The sequence below is a fragment of the Grammomys surdaster genome, unplaced genomic scaffold (genome assembly GCF_004785775.1).
Source record: "Grammomys surdaster isolate TR1022 unplaced genomic scaffold, NIH_TR_1.0 125896, whole genome shotgun sequence".
Lineage (NCBI taxonomy): Eukaryota > Metazoa > Chordata > Mammalia > Rodentia > Muridae > Grammomys > Grammomys surdaster.
Window position 1 is genome coordinate 1,673,116 of NW_021620720.1, and position 17,253 is coordinate 1,690,368.

The 17,253-nt window shown below is 48.5% G+C and overlaps 1 protein-coding gene across 3 annotated transcripts in view; it reads left to right on the forward strand.

Moving 5' to 3' along the window:
* Megf11 (multiple EGF like domains 11) overlaps positions 1–17,253 on the forward strand; it is a 325,074-nt gene that overhangs the window by 150,752 nt on the left and 157,069 nt on the right. For 2 of the 3 annotated variants that reach the window (XM_028752345.1, XM_028752346.1), the window contains one exon: positions 3,841–3,933. The exons of the other annotated variant lie outside the window; for it this stretch is intronic. In XM_028752345.1, coding sequence (XP_028608178.1) covers positions 3,841–3,933 — 93 coding nt within the window. The remainder of the gene's footprint in view (positions 1–3,840; positions 3,934–17,253) is intronic. 3 annotated transcript variants of the gene reach the window in all.

A 17,253-nucleotide genomic window follows, 5' to 3' on the forward strand; every position in this document is an offset into this window, starting at 1 on the left:
AGAAGGTGGGATCTAGAAGGTGGGATCTAGAAGGTGGGATCTAGAAGATGGGATCTAGAAGATGGGATCTAGAAGATGGGATCTAGAAGATGCTAGAAGATAGGAGGGCAATGAGAGGAAGCTGAGGGAGAAGAAGTTCAGATTTCTTACTAGGGCTAGAGAGTGGGGGTACTGGCCACTCCCCTTGAGTTGGGGCTGGTCTCATCTAGTGTACACTGTGGTCCCTGCACGTGAGCACATGGACATGCAATGGAGAGAGAGACTTGACTAAAGCCTCCTGTATCTGCAGGAGCCAGATAGAGGGAGTCAGGGATGTCAGGGTCCTACCCCAGCTATATGACATCAGGTGTCAAAAAAGGAACCTGTTACTTTAAGGACAGGTGCTGTGTGAGTCCCAGGCTCCTGTGGAGGGGCTGCTCACCATTGGCTCGTTTGGGGTTCTGGGGTTGGAGTTAGGCTGCTCCAGACCTAACCCCAGACCCAGTCCCAACCCCACACCCACACCCAGACCTGGCCCTGGCCCTGGTCTCAACCCCAGGCTCAGACCCAGACCCAGAGGCTCATGGCATCTTAACTTCACTAATCTTCAGGTGACCCTCCTCCTCTCTTTCCCCAGGTGTTCAAACAGTGGTCCAAACGCCAGATCGAGCAATCCCAGCCCCAGGTGTTTGTCATCAATATTTCAGCATTCAAACATCTGTCTAAACAACACCTATGAAATATGAATGGGTTGAGGTTTTAACAAGCAGATAGAGGACACCGCAGCAGGAGCATGAGGAAGAGAGAGAGAGAGGTTTGGAGGGAACACCGGGACCCCGGCCATGTCCCTGCAAGTCGTTCTGGGACATGAGACCAGGTGCTCTGCATGTGTGGGCTGGACACCACAGTTCTGAACATGGCTACGCTAGGGGTTGTGACTGCAGTAGGCAGGCTGGCGCTTGACAACCCAGGGCCCGGGAGGGGACCAGGGGAGAAAGCTGTGTAGTATATAGCTTGCTCAGAATACCCAAAGGCCATTCCTGCTGCTCAAGGAGAGGGCGTGGGGCTTAGGCAAGTGTCCCAGGTCCCTGGGATCTGAAGAGACAGGAAGGTAGATGGGAAACTGGCTTAGCTCTTGCTCTTCCTTCTGACCCCCTTCCAGGAGTCAAAGCCCTGCTGGGTACTTAGGTGTGGAAACTGGTTCTGGCTTGCCTCCCACTCTCACAGCTGCCCCCTTTCCTCCCCCCACCCCCATGTCTTACTCCTTATGTTCCTGCTCCTTAGCCTGGACAGGGAGATGTTGAGTCTGAGTAAAACAAAGGCTCACAGTCTGAGCACACCCCCGCTTCAATGGCCTTCATCTCCAGGAAGCTCACCCTGAATTCCTGACTGACTGACAGGCCATATATACCTGAGATAATGGGTCCCAAAGCCTCAGTTTCTCAATGCAGAAAATGAAGGGTCCAGGTATGACACTCTTTTTTCTCTGAGGTGTCTTCCATCCCTGACATCCTGCAGGTCTAGAGTTTATAAAAGACTCCCACTCCCTCCACAGAGACCCCAGGGTCAAAGTTTAGGCTTTCTGTACTCGGAGAAGCAAACAGCTGGCGCTATCCTTACTAAGCTGATACGCTGTGATCTACACAGGCCCAGCTGTACATCTCACAGGGTCCTCAGCCTACAGGGATAGTGACAGAGGAGAGACCAGCAAGATCAACACTGGGAGCTGGCAGGTTCCAAGGGGCTGGCATGAGACGGAGAGGAAGAGACAGGCACCTGCTTTTCCATGTGTTCTGGGGAACATAGGCCGATTTGAACCCTTTAGAAAGGCTTGGCACAGCAGTGACTGGCTAGTGATAGAGCAAGTCTCTGTGGCCCTAAGTGGAGTTGATTCCCAGATCCAGAATCAGCCTAGTTCCCTAGCCAGGGAGCTGGGGGAGCCATCCCTGGGGATCTCCAGCACTGGGGCTGTGCATATCCTTAGCACAAACCAGGGCGTTCCTCCAAAGCCACTTGTGTAGATTGTGTAGGGGCTGTCTGATAAAGACCCCTGACCTGGCATCTCCCTGCTTGGGGACCTAGACAGAACTAAGACAGTAACTATAGGATCAGTAACTCCAGGGCCAGCATCTGAATTAAGGGAGGGCTAAAAGACCCCACACCCAACCATGACATGGCCCATTGTCACACAAGAAAAGCATCTAGGGCAGCCAGGTGGGTCAGTGGTAGCCACTCTAGACTCACCCTAGGAGGCTACCTGCTTCTCAGCCCAGGCCAGAAACAGACAGCAAGATGGATTCTCACTGCTTTCAGAGTAAAAGCCCTTTATCTCAAGCCCACCCGAGAGATTGACAGGGTTGATGATATCTGCTGATTTCCCAAGCTTGCAAAATTAGTGGGGGTAGCTCGTGGGGGTTTTTCTGTAATTCTTGGCTGATGGATTAGGTGGTGGGGCAGATCTCTTGGGGAGCAAAGGGTGACCTTGGAAAATGTGGATTCTATCAAAAGGGGAGAGCAGTAATCTCCCTTCCTCACACAGGCTGTCAATAAGCCTCCTCAGTGCCAATGCGGTGGACGGAAACTTTGCTCACTGCCTAGCCTAGCGGCTCCGGGGCTGTAGCATTTGACTGCGTGATAAGAAATTGCCAGGCACTTTCTAATTACAATTATCATCATCGTGGATGTCTCTCTTAATTACTTTCTTATAATTAGCTGTTGCTTTCCCCCCTCAGCATTTGTATACTTTGCAGATTTGCTGACATTTGAGAACCCCAAAATAGGGATGTTTGAGGAGGGGGGGTGGGAAGGTGGGGGCACAGAGTCTGCCCTTGCCAGGCAGCCTGCTATATGAGGGGCTTTACTGGGGAGAAACTGGAGCCAGCCAAAGATGGAAGGGGCAGGCTTGCTGAGCGGGTGTGGCAGGGGTTCAGGAATGTGATAAGAGGCTCTAGCACTGTACAGGCACCACAAAGCAAACACTGAAGTTTTTATATTTTTAGATTCATTTTGCCTCTAATCACATGTGTATGTCTGTCTATATGAATATATGTCGTATGTATATGAATACCAGTGGAGGCCAGAAGAAGACATTGGATCCCCCGAAACTGAAGTTGTAAAGTAGTTGTGAGCCACCATGTGGTTGCTGGGAATTGAACTCAGGACCTCTGGAAGAGCAGCCAGTGCTCCTAACCACTGAGCCATCTCTCCAGACCCGCCCCCTACCCTTCACCACCATTTTTCTTTTCACTTTTTCTTCTCTTCTGTCTCTGTCTCTCTGTCTCACTTGGTCTCACTCTGTCTCTCGATCTCTTTGAGACAGGGTTTCTCTGTGTAGCCTAGGCTGGCCTCAAATTCATCTTGATCCTGTTACCTTAAACTCCTGAGTCCTGGGTTTGCAGGCGTGTATCACCACAGCTAGCCTGAAGGAGACTGCTTTATAGAAGTCATGTAGCCTACAGCTAGCCTCCAACTTACTATGTAGCTGAGGCTCACCCTAAGCACTTGATCTTCCTCCACCTCCTGAGTGCTGGGATTAGGTGTGTGGCACCAAACATGGTTTATGAGGTGCTGGGGATTCTGTCAGCTGAGCTACATCTCCGACCCCTGAAAGAGCTATTACTAAAAAGCCAGGGCTGCACTGTCTCAGGCTGGGGTTTCATTTTAAGAAGTGAGGCTGGGGCAGACACAATGCCCTTTTGTCAGAGACATTTCAGAGTTAAAACAACTCAGGTCATATTAAATTTGATGTTTATCCACCAAGCCAAAGATACATTGTCAGGGACCCCTGACAAAGTGGCTTCTGCTCTGAGCCCAGATGGCTGGTTCTCACTGTCCGCTTTTCTTCCCTCCCCACACCCTCAGCTCTGTGCACCGAGGAGTGTATGCATGGCCGCTGCGTCTCCCCTGACACCTGCCACTGTGAGCCTGGATGGGGAGGCCCTGATTGCTCCAGCGGTGAGTCTGGGGACTTTGGGTTCTGACATGGGAGGGGGTGGTGGCATGTGCAAGATTACTCTTGTTGAGTCAGGTGGAGATGCATAGGATTGTTGGAAAAAATCCAATTGCACTTGGTGAATGACAACGTTTGTTGGCGCTGAGGGCTCTAGGGGGATGGGGAGGTTTATGGGGTCTGTGAGGGTTGTGAGTGTTGAGAGTTGTGGGGCCATGTGTATAATTTTCTTTTGATGACTCACCTCTATATATGGTCTTTGAGAGCTGGGATGGACTTAGGACATTGTTTGTACCTGTGTTCAGATCCAGGTGGTCATTAGGCCTGGTCCTTGGTTTGGCTGGTCCAGAGACCCAGTTTCATGCATGTCTATGGGTGTCCAAGGGGCTGCTATGTGAGGTTAGTGGCTACCAGGATATCTATATGTTCCATGCAGTAGGAGAAGGGGACACCCCTGGGGCGAGACTCTGTGTTTCTGTATCTTTGTGTATGGAGAATACCCATTTCTCAGAGAAACATGTCTGGTTAGGAGGCACACCTGTGGATAACCCAGTGACCCATACCAACATGGTGCATTATCCTTATTGTGGCACTAGTATTTAGGGGATGTATATATGTATCAGTCAAACCTTAAGAAATTTGTTTCCAAGGGTGCAGCTGAATCCCCCTCCAACTCCTCTTCCTCCAATAGCCTCAGATAACCTCTTTCCACAGGTACATTCTGTAACCAGTCAGTGGCTTGTTTAATGCTGTGGTTCAATTGGCTTTTAGAGGCCTTGAATAGTATTAGAGCCTCATTTTCTTCCTGCTTTGAGTTGGGGTAGTCTTTTTAATGGTGACTTAGGGTGAAAATATACTTAGGCCAACCCATTATAGTTCTAAGCCCTACTGTTTATGCATCTTGGGGAGCTACCCTTATGTCCCCTAAACCATAGAGGCAGTGACCACTGTAAAACCTTAAAGATTCAAGCATCTTCTCTTGGGCCTTCCTCCTTGCTTAGCTGGGTCTGTGGAGTGTAGCATGGGTATCCTGGGTTTTATGGCCAATATCCACTTATAAATGAGTATATTCCATGCATGTTCTTTTGGGACTAGATTATATCACTGAGGATGATATTCTCAAGTTCCATTCATTTGCCATCAAAATTCATGATGTCTTTATTTTTAATAGCTGAATAGTATTCCATTGTGTAGATTACAGGCCCTGAAGGAAATTAAGAACTCCACAGGAAGACCAGCAGAGTCAACTAACCTGGACTCTTAGGGTTTTCAGAGACTGAACCACCAACCAAAGAACATACGTGGGCTGGACCTAGGCCTCCCCACATATATGTAGCAGATTTGCAGCTTGGTTTTCATGTGGCTCCCAAACTGTAGTGGGGGGCTATCTCAAAAGCTGTTCCCTGTATGTGAGATATATTCTACTAGCTAGGCTGCCTTGTCTGGCCTCAGTGGGAGAAGATGTGCCTAGCCTCACAGAGACTTGATATAGGGTGGGAATGCATGGGGGGGGGTCCACACTTGCTCAGAGGAGAAGGGGAGGCGGGATGGCGGAAGGATTGTGGGAGGGGGTGACTGGGAGGAGGGAAGTGAATGGGATATAAAGAGAATAAGTAAAAAGACCATTAAAAAAACTGTAAAACAAAAACAAAAAAACCCCAACCCCCCCCCCCCCCAAATCCCTTATAGGAATGGAGGGTTCACACACATTGGCCTGATACAGTGTGTGTGCTCTCTCCTGTTCTCTGCTGGGTCAAACAAATCTAGTTGTGGTCTTTTGATATGCAGATTTAATACAAGATGCCTATGTCTAAGTCTGGCCAGGGCGTTAAAAATACCAGAGGAAGGCAAGGGATGTGGCTTTGTCTAAAGTCTTAGCGACTCTCCTGGATCGAGGAGGGCATATCTACTTGGAGCTTCCAAGAACCCCCCTGTCATGTGTGTGGGACCCCCAAATGGCTGCACGGTCTCCTTTCCATCCACACCATTGCCTTAAAGAGATGCCGTGGCAGGGAAGGAAGGCTAAACAAGGGAAAATAAACCCGAGGGATGTGTGAAGTGGTGTGCAGCCAGGTTTCCTGTGAAATTGAATTCCAGGAAAGCACAAAGGGAAATGGCCAAGGGCATGTCCTCTGGCCGTTTCCTTTGGTGTAATTTTGCTGACAGTGGATCTTTGGGTTAGAAACATCTGACTGGAGTGAGTGAACTTGCTGGGCTGGGCCTGCCTGCTGCTGTTGCTACCTCTTCTTAAGGGTAAGGGTGGCCTGTAAAGGAAGAAATGAAACCTCCGTCTCTCACAGGCTGTGTGCTTACAGCTGCCTCAGTGCTGTGTAGACTGTGAGTCTGGGGCCTTTCAGACACTATCTTTGTTGTCTGGTGGCCTTTGATGAATGGGATTTGCTGGTGTTGAACAGATCTTACACCAGAATTAGCTTACCAAATACCAGGGTTACTTCAAAGAGCAACACAAGGATAATTCAACCCCCTGTGTCATCATAGTTAAAAACACAACTTGTCCCCTCTCCTCTAAATCCTCCTCCTGAGCTGAGGCCCATCATCTCTGAGTGACTATTGGCTCACCTGTTCCCTTGGTTCTACTGAAAGGCGTATCCTACTGGAGCCAAAGAAAATCCTAAGAGATGGGGGTTCTGGATGGGTCCCTTCTATTATTACAGTGAACAAATACCTGAGAGAGATAATCTGAGAGGATGGACGTATTTCAGCTCACAGTTTCAGAGAGTTCAGTCCATAGTTGCTTGACCAAATAGCATGGTGGTTGGAATATGTGAAAGACACCCTCTACTTCACGAAAGACAGACAGATGGGAAGGAAAGATGCCAAAGACAAGATACCCACCAGGGACTCTGTCCTTGTCACCCATTCCTCCAACTAGTCCCTACTTCCTAAAGCTTCTGCCAACTCTTAAAATAATGTCACCAGCAGGGGTAGGAGCAGTTCAGCGCATGAAGCCGGGGGCTACTTTCTACTCAGTTCATTTGGTGGGAAAACGGTATACAATTAAGGAGATTCAAAGATTCTCGCTTCGGAGCATTGAAGTGTGTCAGGCCGAGGGCATTCCAACCTTGGCTTGAATCCTTCCTGAGGAAGGAAACTCACTCCGTCCAGTGCAAGTGCATTTTGACCATTGGGAAATCCTTCATTCTCCCCAATGGAAATATTTCTCTGCTTCCTACTGGTTGGTTCTTGCTCACAAGGAAGACTAGAGCAGGCTGATGGATTGCTGTGATCTTTTTCTTGGCATGCCTGGAATTTCTCCCAAGGAACTCATTGGACTAGGCCACAGGCTATAGATACGGAGTGAGCCACCCCAGATCAGAAGGTAATAACCATTGAGGTTATGTGGAAGAAACAGGGGACCTCCTCCCACAGCTCAGCTGCTACGTTATTAGAGGACAGCCATTGATCTCCTCCCCAGCTTTTCTTCTCTGAGATATCTTATGCGACATCATTTGAGATGCCTCCTCATCCGTGGCCTGCGGCCTTTATTTCCCCTTAAATGATCATTCCTATATCCAAGCACATAACAACAGGCTTGCCTAGACCAGCATTGAAGGAGAATAACAGCCTTGCTACTGCCGGTGCTGCCATCGACTGCACTTGACCACGCACTGGACGCTTTCTTGTCTTCTTATTCCATCTTCACAGTGTCCACCAGCTGAGGAGTTCTTGGGCCTATTTTACAGATGGAAAAGACACAGCACAGAGAGGCTATAAGAAGCTCTCATCAACATGGCTAACCAGTGAATGGTGAAGCCAGGTCTAAGTAAAACCCTGGGGTCCCTGGGAAGAGTGGCAAATGTTTGTAACCAATGAGCTCTCTCCCCTGTCCCTGAAATAGACTTTCACTATGAAAACATAGTTGCACTCAGGAGAAGGAAGAGTCTGTTTATAAGCTTTGACCCCCAAGACACTGCTACTGGGAGAGGAATCAGCCAGGAAACACAAATTATTATCAGATTTGATCTAAGAGTTGGAGCCTGCTTGTATTGCAGGACATCCATCCGCCTGCTCTGCAGTGCATGGAAAAGGGTATCTCTCCAGGTGCAGAACGAGTTCCTGGAGAGCTCAGGTTGGGTCTGTACATGAGATGAGAAAGCTTTAGGTTGTTTTCAATTGGAAACATTGGACTTGCTTGGTTTGGATTTTTTTCCCATTAGTTTTTTAAGTGATACCTGTTCACACTAAAAAGAAAAATCAAAGTTTACCAAGAGCATAGACTCTGGGTCACACAGCCCGAGTTCACCTGTTCTGGCCTTTGGATAGTAGTAACCATGGCATTTCTCTGACATTTGCATGCGGTGCTAGCTGAACCTGGAGCCTGTGTGTGTGCTAGCCCAAACCTGACTCTTTTAATTCAATCCCAAGTTGTACATTCATTTCCTTGTCAATAAGCATTAATCTCCTTTAAATTTTTAATGGGCTCTCTAGACTTGCATTCTGTGGTTTACTAAGTGTATTTCAGTGGGCTTGTCTGGTGAGCATTTAGGTTGTTTCTGATTCTTCCCTGTCACTGGATCCTTTGGGCCTGTTAGATATAAAACTTGGAATTTTTGACAGTTTAGAAAGTACAGGATGCATCTGGGCTGGGACTCAGTTGGCAGAATGCTTGTCTGGCACTTATTACTGTGTGTTTATCCCTAGCTGTGTGAACTGGGCATGTTGGCTAAAGCCTCTGACCCCATTACTCCAGAGGTAGAGACAAGAGGGTCATCCTTGGTTACATAGTGAGTCTGAGGCTAGCCTGGAACACATGAGACTCAAAAAAAAATCAATAACAAAAAACCCTTTTACTATGCTATTGGTTTACCCCTTGACACTAGGTATACCCCAAAGTCAACATATGCCCTAAGGAATCCTTTGACCTGTAGTTGATGAAAATTCCAGAATTCAGAGCACAGGCAGAGGAACCTAAGCAGCCTTGAGGAGGAACACTGCACTGAACCTGAGCTTGGCTCTCTGGCAGGGGCCTCCCATGCCCAATGTGTACTATGTACTCTTTGAAGCTTACCCAAGGCAGCTGGGTCACACACAGACACCAAGCCTGACAACCAGAGCCTGATCCCCAGAATCCATACAATGGAAGGAGAGAACCAACTCTTTCATGTTGTCTTCTGACCACTATATACATGCATGTGCGTGTGTACACATACATACATACACACACAGAGAGGGGAGGAATAATGAAATAAAAACTTCAGTGTGTGTGTAAATGATATGAGGTAGCTCATGTCTTTAATCTTGGCACTGGGGAGGTAGAGGCAGAAGGACCAGGAATTCAAGACCATCCTTGGATACATAGTGAGTTCAAAGCCAGCCTGGGCTATATGAAATTTTCTTGAGAGAGAGAGAGAGAGAGAGAGAGAGAGAGAGAGAGAGAGAGAGAGAGGCTCCATCCTGTGGGGTTTATTGCCCCCCCCCCCGTTTGCAGCCCACTGGGTGAAACAACATTGCTTCTAAGTGTCTGATGACTGATCACAGCCCGTGACATAAAGACAATCATCACAAGTCACTTCTCTGAAGATTTCCCTCTATGCAAATTTTGGCACAGACTTTCCAAGAATATTTTGGGGAGTTTTTCAAAAAATCTCGGGATTATGTATGTGTGAAGAAGGCCTGGGGTCTTGGGTGAAAATGTCGAAGCCATTCTTCTTGCACCTGTCTCTTCCTCTTCGCCTCCGAGGCCCAATTTCTTCTGGGGATAAATTCCCGGAAGTGTCAGGGAAGGATGTAAATATCCATCATCTGGTACCTGCCCCTGCCCTGCCTTTTGCAGCTGCCAAGGGATCGAAGGATTAATCATTTTGACAGTCCTCAAGGGGACGAATCTGGCTCTGAGGCGGGGATGGGGGTTTTCCATGCTTTTATAGACTTACAACCCCACTGCCTAATTTCTTTAAGGGCCATCACTAATTTCTTTCTGTTCTGTAGAGGAAGGAGGAAGACGGGCCAGCTTTATGGATTGTTTGAGCTTTTCAACCAAGCAATATGGGAAAATGGAGTGTCCACATGCTCGGCCATAAACCCGTGTCCCATATAATAATGAAACATGGAAGAATGGGATGTCAGTTTATACTGGATAAGGACAAGAGTGGCCCTTATTAAATTGCTCAAGGCTCACGCGTGGAGATAAAAGGGGAAAGAAGTTTTGCTATACTGAATATCTAGCTTTTTAAAGTAATTAGGAATATTAAAACACTGACAATGATTGAGATAGAAACATTATTCATAACTTTTATTTCCGTGCTGGGCAATGATCCAGTATATTTCATTTATGAGGTTTGAGCTGTAAGGAGAAGGATGAGAGCCAATTCCTAAATTAAATATGCCCTGTTAACTTTTATAAATGATGCCCCAGAATTAACTTGGAAGTTTAAGCTTTCATTGTATTATTTAATTATTGTCTTTCCTAGGCTCCACTTCTCTGTTCCCATGGTGCTTTGGAGCTTGGATTGTACACATTACGTGGGATTTGGGGTTTGGTCTTAGGGATCCCCAGAAGAGGTGCGTGGGATCAGAGTAAAAGAGGCTGCCAGTCTCCCCAGAACCTTACTTGTTTGAAGCTCCTCTTCTAAGTGTGCGTGTCTCAGGGAAAGCCTGTGGCAATAACCGCTCAGCGGTTTCTGCTTGACTCTCAAGCTCCTCACCACTCTGGGATCCGGAGCTGTTGGTGAGACGGCTCAGGAGCCGTGAGGAATGACTGCAGTAGCAGTGCAGCAGTCTGCAACTTCTGCCAAGTCCAGTATATTGTCTTGAATGGTGGTGGGGCCAACCTTGTTCTATGTTAGTTTCCCAAATGGAAATAAAATACCAAGCTGGGGGTGTGGCTGAGTCAGTGGGGGCGTGGCTGAGTCAGTGGAGGCGTGGCTGAGTCAGTGGGGGCGTGGCTGAATCATGCATGCCTAACATAGACGGGACTCTGGTTCTATCCCCAGCACCACGTTAAACCAGCTTGGTGTTACACCTGTTATCACAGCACTCAGGGTGTACAGGCAGGAGGATTAAGAGTTAAAAGTCATCCTTGGACATAATGAGTTCAGTGTGGGATATACGAGACTCTTTCCCAAACAGAATTACAATTAAAATTAAAAGAGGAAAGAAAAGGAAACCCCTACCACCTCTAACCTGTATCCATGCTCCAGAACTAGCTGGAAGCCTGCTTGGTTATACAGATTCTCAAGCTAACCTTTAACAAATTGTGGTTAAAGTACGAGCGGTGTAAGGTCTACTGTGGTAATCATTAACGTAGATGTTTTTCTGCTATCAGCCCAGTCGTGTGGCTGTGCAGTCATCAACACCAATCATCTCCAGAACCTTTCCTCTTCCTCAACTGAAACTCTGAAGCTATCAGCCAAGCCTCCCCTCCCCCAACACTCCCCCACCTCTCGTCTCCCCCTCCCCCATGCCCACAGCCACCATTCTCCATTCTTCTTTTTTTGAGGGGGAGGGGCTTGAGACAGGGTCTCACTACGTATACCTGACTGGTCTTGAACTCATAGAGATCCAGCTTCTACCACCCAAGTGCTAGGATTAAAGGTGTGTGCCACCACACCCAGCTCGTTTCTCCCTGACTATGACTATCTTATACTTCATATAAATGGGGGAAGAACCTTTTTATAACCAACATGTTTCACTGCACTGTAAAAGCTCACGTGTCAAAGGGCACTATAGACAGACTAAAGTGGAACCATTTGGATGGGGGGCAATGTTTGCAAATATAGTCAGTGAGTAGTATCAGTATCTATAAAGAAGGAGGGTCTGGGAACAGAGCTCCTTGGTAGAGTTCTTGGCTAGCATGTATGAGACCCTAGCTTCAAATTCCAGCATGGCAAAAGAGAGGAGGAAAAAAACAAATGAAAAGACAAGAGTCTTGAAAGGACATGGAGACATAAAGAAATGGCTAGCAGGTACATGCAGAGAGGTACATGTAATACCACCCACCATTAAAAATATGCAAAACAAAATCCAACATGATGTCATTTTACAGTCACTGGTATAGCTCCAGGAGGACTGGGGCAGAGCCCAGCTGGTCTTGTGCTTGCCTGGTATACAGAGCCCTGGGTTTGATCCTCGGTGTGCTTAAGCTGGGCTCAGAGGCACACACCTGTAATTTCCATTACTCAGGATGCAGAGGCGGGAAGATCAGGAGTTCAAGGTCATCTTTTGGTTGTATAGTGAGTTTGAGGCTAGACATCAGGGGAGGGATGGCTTTAAAGAGTTAGTGGACAGGTTAGGGAAAGCGGAGAGGGACCAAGAGCTAACCTAGATCTCCCAGACTGATGAGTGTTTGCAAGGATGTTTCGGTGATGCTTTAGGACTTGATGCCCTTTAGACACTGAGTTCTAGGGGATTCTTGTCTGCCTCCAGCATGTGCAACTGTTGGCATTTGGCATAGACTCTGTTCTCACTGTGCCCTGCATCACACTGACACAAAGGCAAGGAGAAGGAGAATAAATATTGTGACCCCTGACATAAGCCCTGCCTGGGTGGTCCTGGTCAAATCCTTCCCCTACTTGTGGGTGGGGAATGTGCAGTGTGTACCTCAGTGTTTTCATCTGTAAAGGAGGCAATTAGACTCCGAGAGTTCCGCAATGCTGCTTCTGAGGACTCAAATCTCAGCACCAGCTTGATGGTCATGGGGGTGGGGGGGAGAGTGCCTTCTTACTGATCCTTAATGTAGCTTCTTTAACCCTGCCCATAATGACATAACCCTCCTGTGCTTTTTGCTTCTTTCTCCATTCTCAACCTAGACAGGAGTAAAGAGGCATGAGGACCCTGGGGGAGAGTGTCTCCTCCTGACACTTTCGTCCCTCAGGCAAGACTGCTGTTGAGTCTTTGATGGCCCACGTATAAACTGGTTCTCCTCACAAACCCAAGCAGACTGCAGAGTGTACAGGGCCACTGGGAGGCCAAGGCTCTCTCCTGGACTCTTTCTCACTACATTGAGCTGCTGTGTTGTCAAGGCTGAATCAACTTTAGATGGATGTGTCTCAAAGCAATTACCCTTGCTGTTGTTCGCTTGGCTCTGCCTAACTTTTAGCCCCTTGCAGATCCAGCATGGAGCCTTCTGTTGGCATCTGCTGGGCCTGGGGGCTTCTCCAGGATGGTGGGTCCTGTGTCAACCTCATACACTTGTGCAGTCACTGTGACAGGAACAGAAGGGGACTGTGGATGGCAACAAATGTTTTGTCAAGGTCTGAGAGCAGGAGGAGCTGAGAGCCCCCCACCAAAAGAATTGTAATACGGAACAGCAAGACAACAAAGCCCAGGGTTCCGCGGCCTGGCCGCTCCCTCAGCAGCTCCATACGCTCTCTCACAGTTTCACCCGTGAATGCACCATTCCTGGGTTCCCACCAGGGGCCAACAAGGTCAAGGGGTTCAGGGACAGGTATCACTATTGAGGAGGAAGGTGTGGCTCCCATCTTCAGAGACCCTGAGAGGAAGCCAGAACTACCAGCATAAAGCCAAGGACAACTCAACGCGCTTGCCTGAGTGACCATGCGTGGAGGCCAGAAGTGTCTTCCTTTATCTTTCTCTGCTTTGTATATTGATATAGAGTCTCACACCTAAACCCAGACCTTTCCTGTTCATCTAGTCTAGCTGGCCATGTCTGGATCCTGAGCACTGAGATTATAGGAGGCCAGCCCAGCATTTATGTGGTTGATGGAGTTCTGGACCCTGGTTTTCACATTTGTCCTGTAAGACAAACAGGTAAGGTGTCCAACACCTTACCCATGGAGAGATCTCTCCAGCCTGGACTTATATGGGAAGGGAATGTAGGTGTTTGAGAAAACCATCATGAGAAGCATCAGAAGGCAGAAGCTAGGTCTACACCCTGTTCCCCATTTTAGAAGCAGAAACTCCATTAGAGGAAGGACCAGGGAAGACATTCAATGGCTGGGAGTCCCATAGCCAGGATTTGTCAGAGCTCTCAATCTGGTTTTTGGATTTTTGAAACAGGGTATCACTAATGTAGCCCAGGGTAGCCTCAAACTCACAATCCTGCGGCCTCGGTTCTAGCTGTTTTTACAGGATGCTGTGCTCACGGGATAACCATCTTTCTGGCACTTTCCACACAGATGAAGGTGAGGGAGATGGGAAGGTTGGCAGTGAAGAAGAGTCTAAAAAAGACCCAAAGGGGGCTGAGATCTCACTCGGCCCATGTTGTGAGTCTCTGGCAGTTGGGGCTTCACAACAAGGGCAGCAAAGTGATGGGTCTGTTGGCCTCTCTGCTCATCTCCCCTCCTGGCTAAGCCTCCCTGAAGTCCAAACCTCTCTCTTTTGGTGATACCCAGGCCCAGTGGCAATTCCCAGGAAGCCCTTAAGGACATGGACTGACTGGTTCCTTTCTCGGTCACTGTCTCCCATGGGTGGCTTTCTGGAGAAGTGAGAAGTGAGAGGGAACAGATGATAGGTGACCTGTGTTATGGAGTCAGGCCAGAGTCAGATGACAGGACGGGTAGGGACAGCTCAGAGACCTCAGGATGGAGGACTAAAGACAACAGGCCCTCCCTATCCCTTCTAGATCCTGGGATGACGTGTACCAGGAAGGAAGGGAGTCTTTCCCAGAACCCACTGCTCCCCAGTGGGTCCTGAGAAGGCAGGCTATAGGCAGAGGGTAGAAGCTTCTTAGGGTCTCCTCACACCTGATATCTGCTTCTTCTCAAATGAGGACTATCTGGAATTAGAGTCAGGTCATGGGTCATATCTGGAAAGCTGGCTTTTTGTACCTCTTTGTTCCAGAAACTGGGTATCCTAGAGTTCATCCATGTGAGTTGCCTGTTAGAGGGAAAATTGGTGATTAAAAAAAAAAAAAGAAAAAAAAAGAGGGTGGTGTATTCCACCCAACTCAGCTCTGGCCATCTGCTCCCTGAGAACAAAATTAATAAGTGACACACAGGGAGCCTTGAGCACTGGAGAGTGGGAAGGGAAGGGGAGTCTGCCTCAAATGTGACAAAGGCAGGAGCCAAGCTGGCATAGTCACGAGAGGCTGGCAGCCAGTGCCCACACCCCTCCCGGGCTCCACGGGAGTTTGTAAAGGACACGACTTCCCTCCCCACCCCATACACATAAATGCACAGCTATGTTTCCAGGGTGCTGTGGGAAGCAAGGTTCTCAGAGGAAGGAAGGAATCATGAAGCAACTGGGCTGGGTGCCGGCCGGGTGGGTCGGGCAGGCAGGGGAGAAAGACGTGCGGCCTCCCTCAGCCCAGAGGGCTGGGATAGAGGGTGAATGCGGCCCCAGCAAGCTCTGAGTTCTCACTGTGCCACTGGAGATAGATATGAGCAGTCCGCCCACCCTTCCCAGCTTGTGAGTGGTGACCAGGACTCTGGGTTAGGATGCTACCACCGCAGGGCGCTCAGCTGCTCTGCAGTGGGGATTGGCTAGGTGTGTTCCTGCCACAGTGTCAGGCTTTATAAGGGGCAGAGATCACATGGGGTTCCTCTCCTGTGTAGCCTGCCCTTCTAACTCATACTCTGAACGTTTTCCTGTTCACCACTGCCCTCTGCATCATTCCAACAAGGAAACTGAGACCTCTACACATACAGCTGGCTAGCGGGAGAGACAGGGTTTGAACCGGTCTCTGTAGATAACGCTCAAAATCCCAGCTGGCACCCCTTCCCAGGGCTATGCCATCGATCTCTAGTCCTTTCTGTACTTGGAGATGGGCAAGCTGTAAAGCACCTCAGGGACCATGTCACTTGCTGTACTCTATGGCCTAGAACAAGTACACAGCTCATCAATGACCCTTTGGACTCGCTCAGGACACCCTGTTTTTCCCCCGTCTCGCCTTTATCGGCTTCTTCCCTTGTTGCTCTAACAGAAAGCCTGAGAAAAGCAGCTTAAGAAAGCAAGGGTTCAGCTGAGTGGCAGCGGTATACGCCCTTATCTTACACTTGAAGGCAGATTTCTGAGTTCGAGGCCAGCCTGGTCTACAGAGCGAGTTCCAGGTCAGCCAGGGCTACACAGAGAAACCCTGTCTCAAAAATAGACAAACAAACAAGAAGGAGAATAATAAGAAAGGAAGTGTTTATTCTGGCTGGCATCTGGAAGGTGCAGTCCATGGAGGCAGGGAAGGCATTATGGTGGTAGATGGCCGAGGCAGCTGGTTACATGGCATCGACAACCAGGAAGAAGAGTGCTGAATACTGGCACTCAGCTTGCTTTTGTGTGTGTATGATCAATTCTGGACCTGGGTATGGGAAGAAGGGAGTCCATTGAACGCTGTAGTCTTGGCTAATCCTTCCAGGCCAGCTGGACCATGCTCTCTTCCCCCTGTGCCTGACTAGAGGTGACCAGGGGACATATGGTAGCTCTCTTGGCATTGGGTGGATAGCAGATTGGATGGGGGAGCCAACATGATTAAGAATTGGTGAGTGGATCTGGGTAGAGAATGGCCTGGAAAGGCCAAATGGGCACATCTTATCCCAACACCTTCTGCCTCTCTGCTGGACCGGGGAAGGAGACCTGATGGTAGTAAATGACCAAGGGAAGTCCCTGGGGGACAGCCCTGTTGCCCCCAGCATCCCTTGCCCCCAGCCTATATCTTGTAGTTAGGCCTGCCTTCACCTCGAGTCCTCACACCCAGTGAGAATCCTAAGCAGGCAGCCACTGCTAACAGTGGTATAGTAGTGGAGGTAGGCAGAACAGGGGAATCTGTCACCCCCTAATAGGAAAAGCCTTTTCTGGCAGTCTGGGTAATAGGCCTCAAATTGAATAATTAATAAAGTTATAAAAATATGTCTACTTTATGGCCAGAATAACTCAGCCTCAATTAGAAGCAATTATTTCTTGTAGTTATACCACTTGGAATTTTTCACAAACGTCTTCATGAACAGCTCTAACAGCAAGACAGGATTCCACATTTGAGTGCCTGCTTGAGAAGTCTGCTGAGACCAGCTCTGGGCCGCTAGGGCTCCTTTCAGTTGAAGACCATTCATCTTTCTGTCCATCCACACATCTCCCCATCTATCAGTTCAACTCAGCATCCCCCTGTCCATTATGTATCAATATACTCATCTATCCATCTGTCCTTTATTCTGTCTACTCATCTGTTGATCTCTTCACTCATCTTTCCTTCTATGTGAACATTTTTCTGTTTACACACCCAACCACTTACCCATTCATCTATCTACCCACCCAAATTCTGACCCATCTTCCTGCTTACCTACCTACCCACCCACCCCTCCATCCACCCACCCATCTATCCATCCACTCATCTATCTACCCATCCATCCAATTATCTATTCATCCAACTACCCATCCATCCAATTATCCATCCATCCATCCATCCATCCATCCATCCA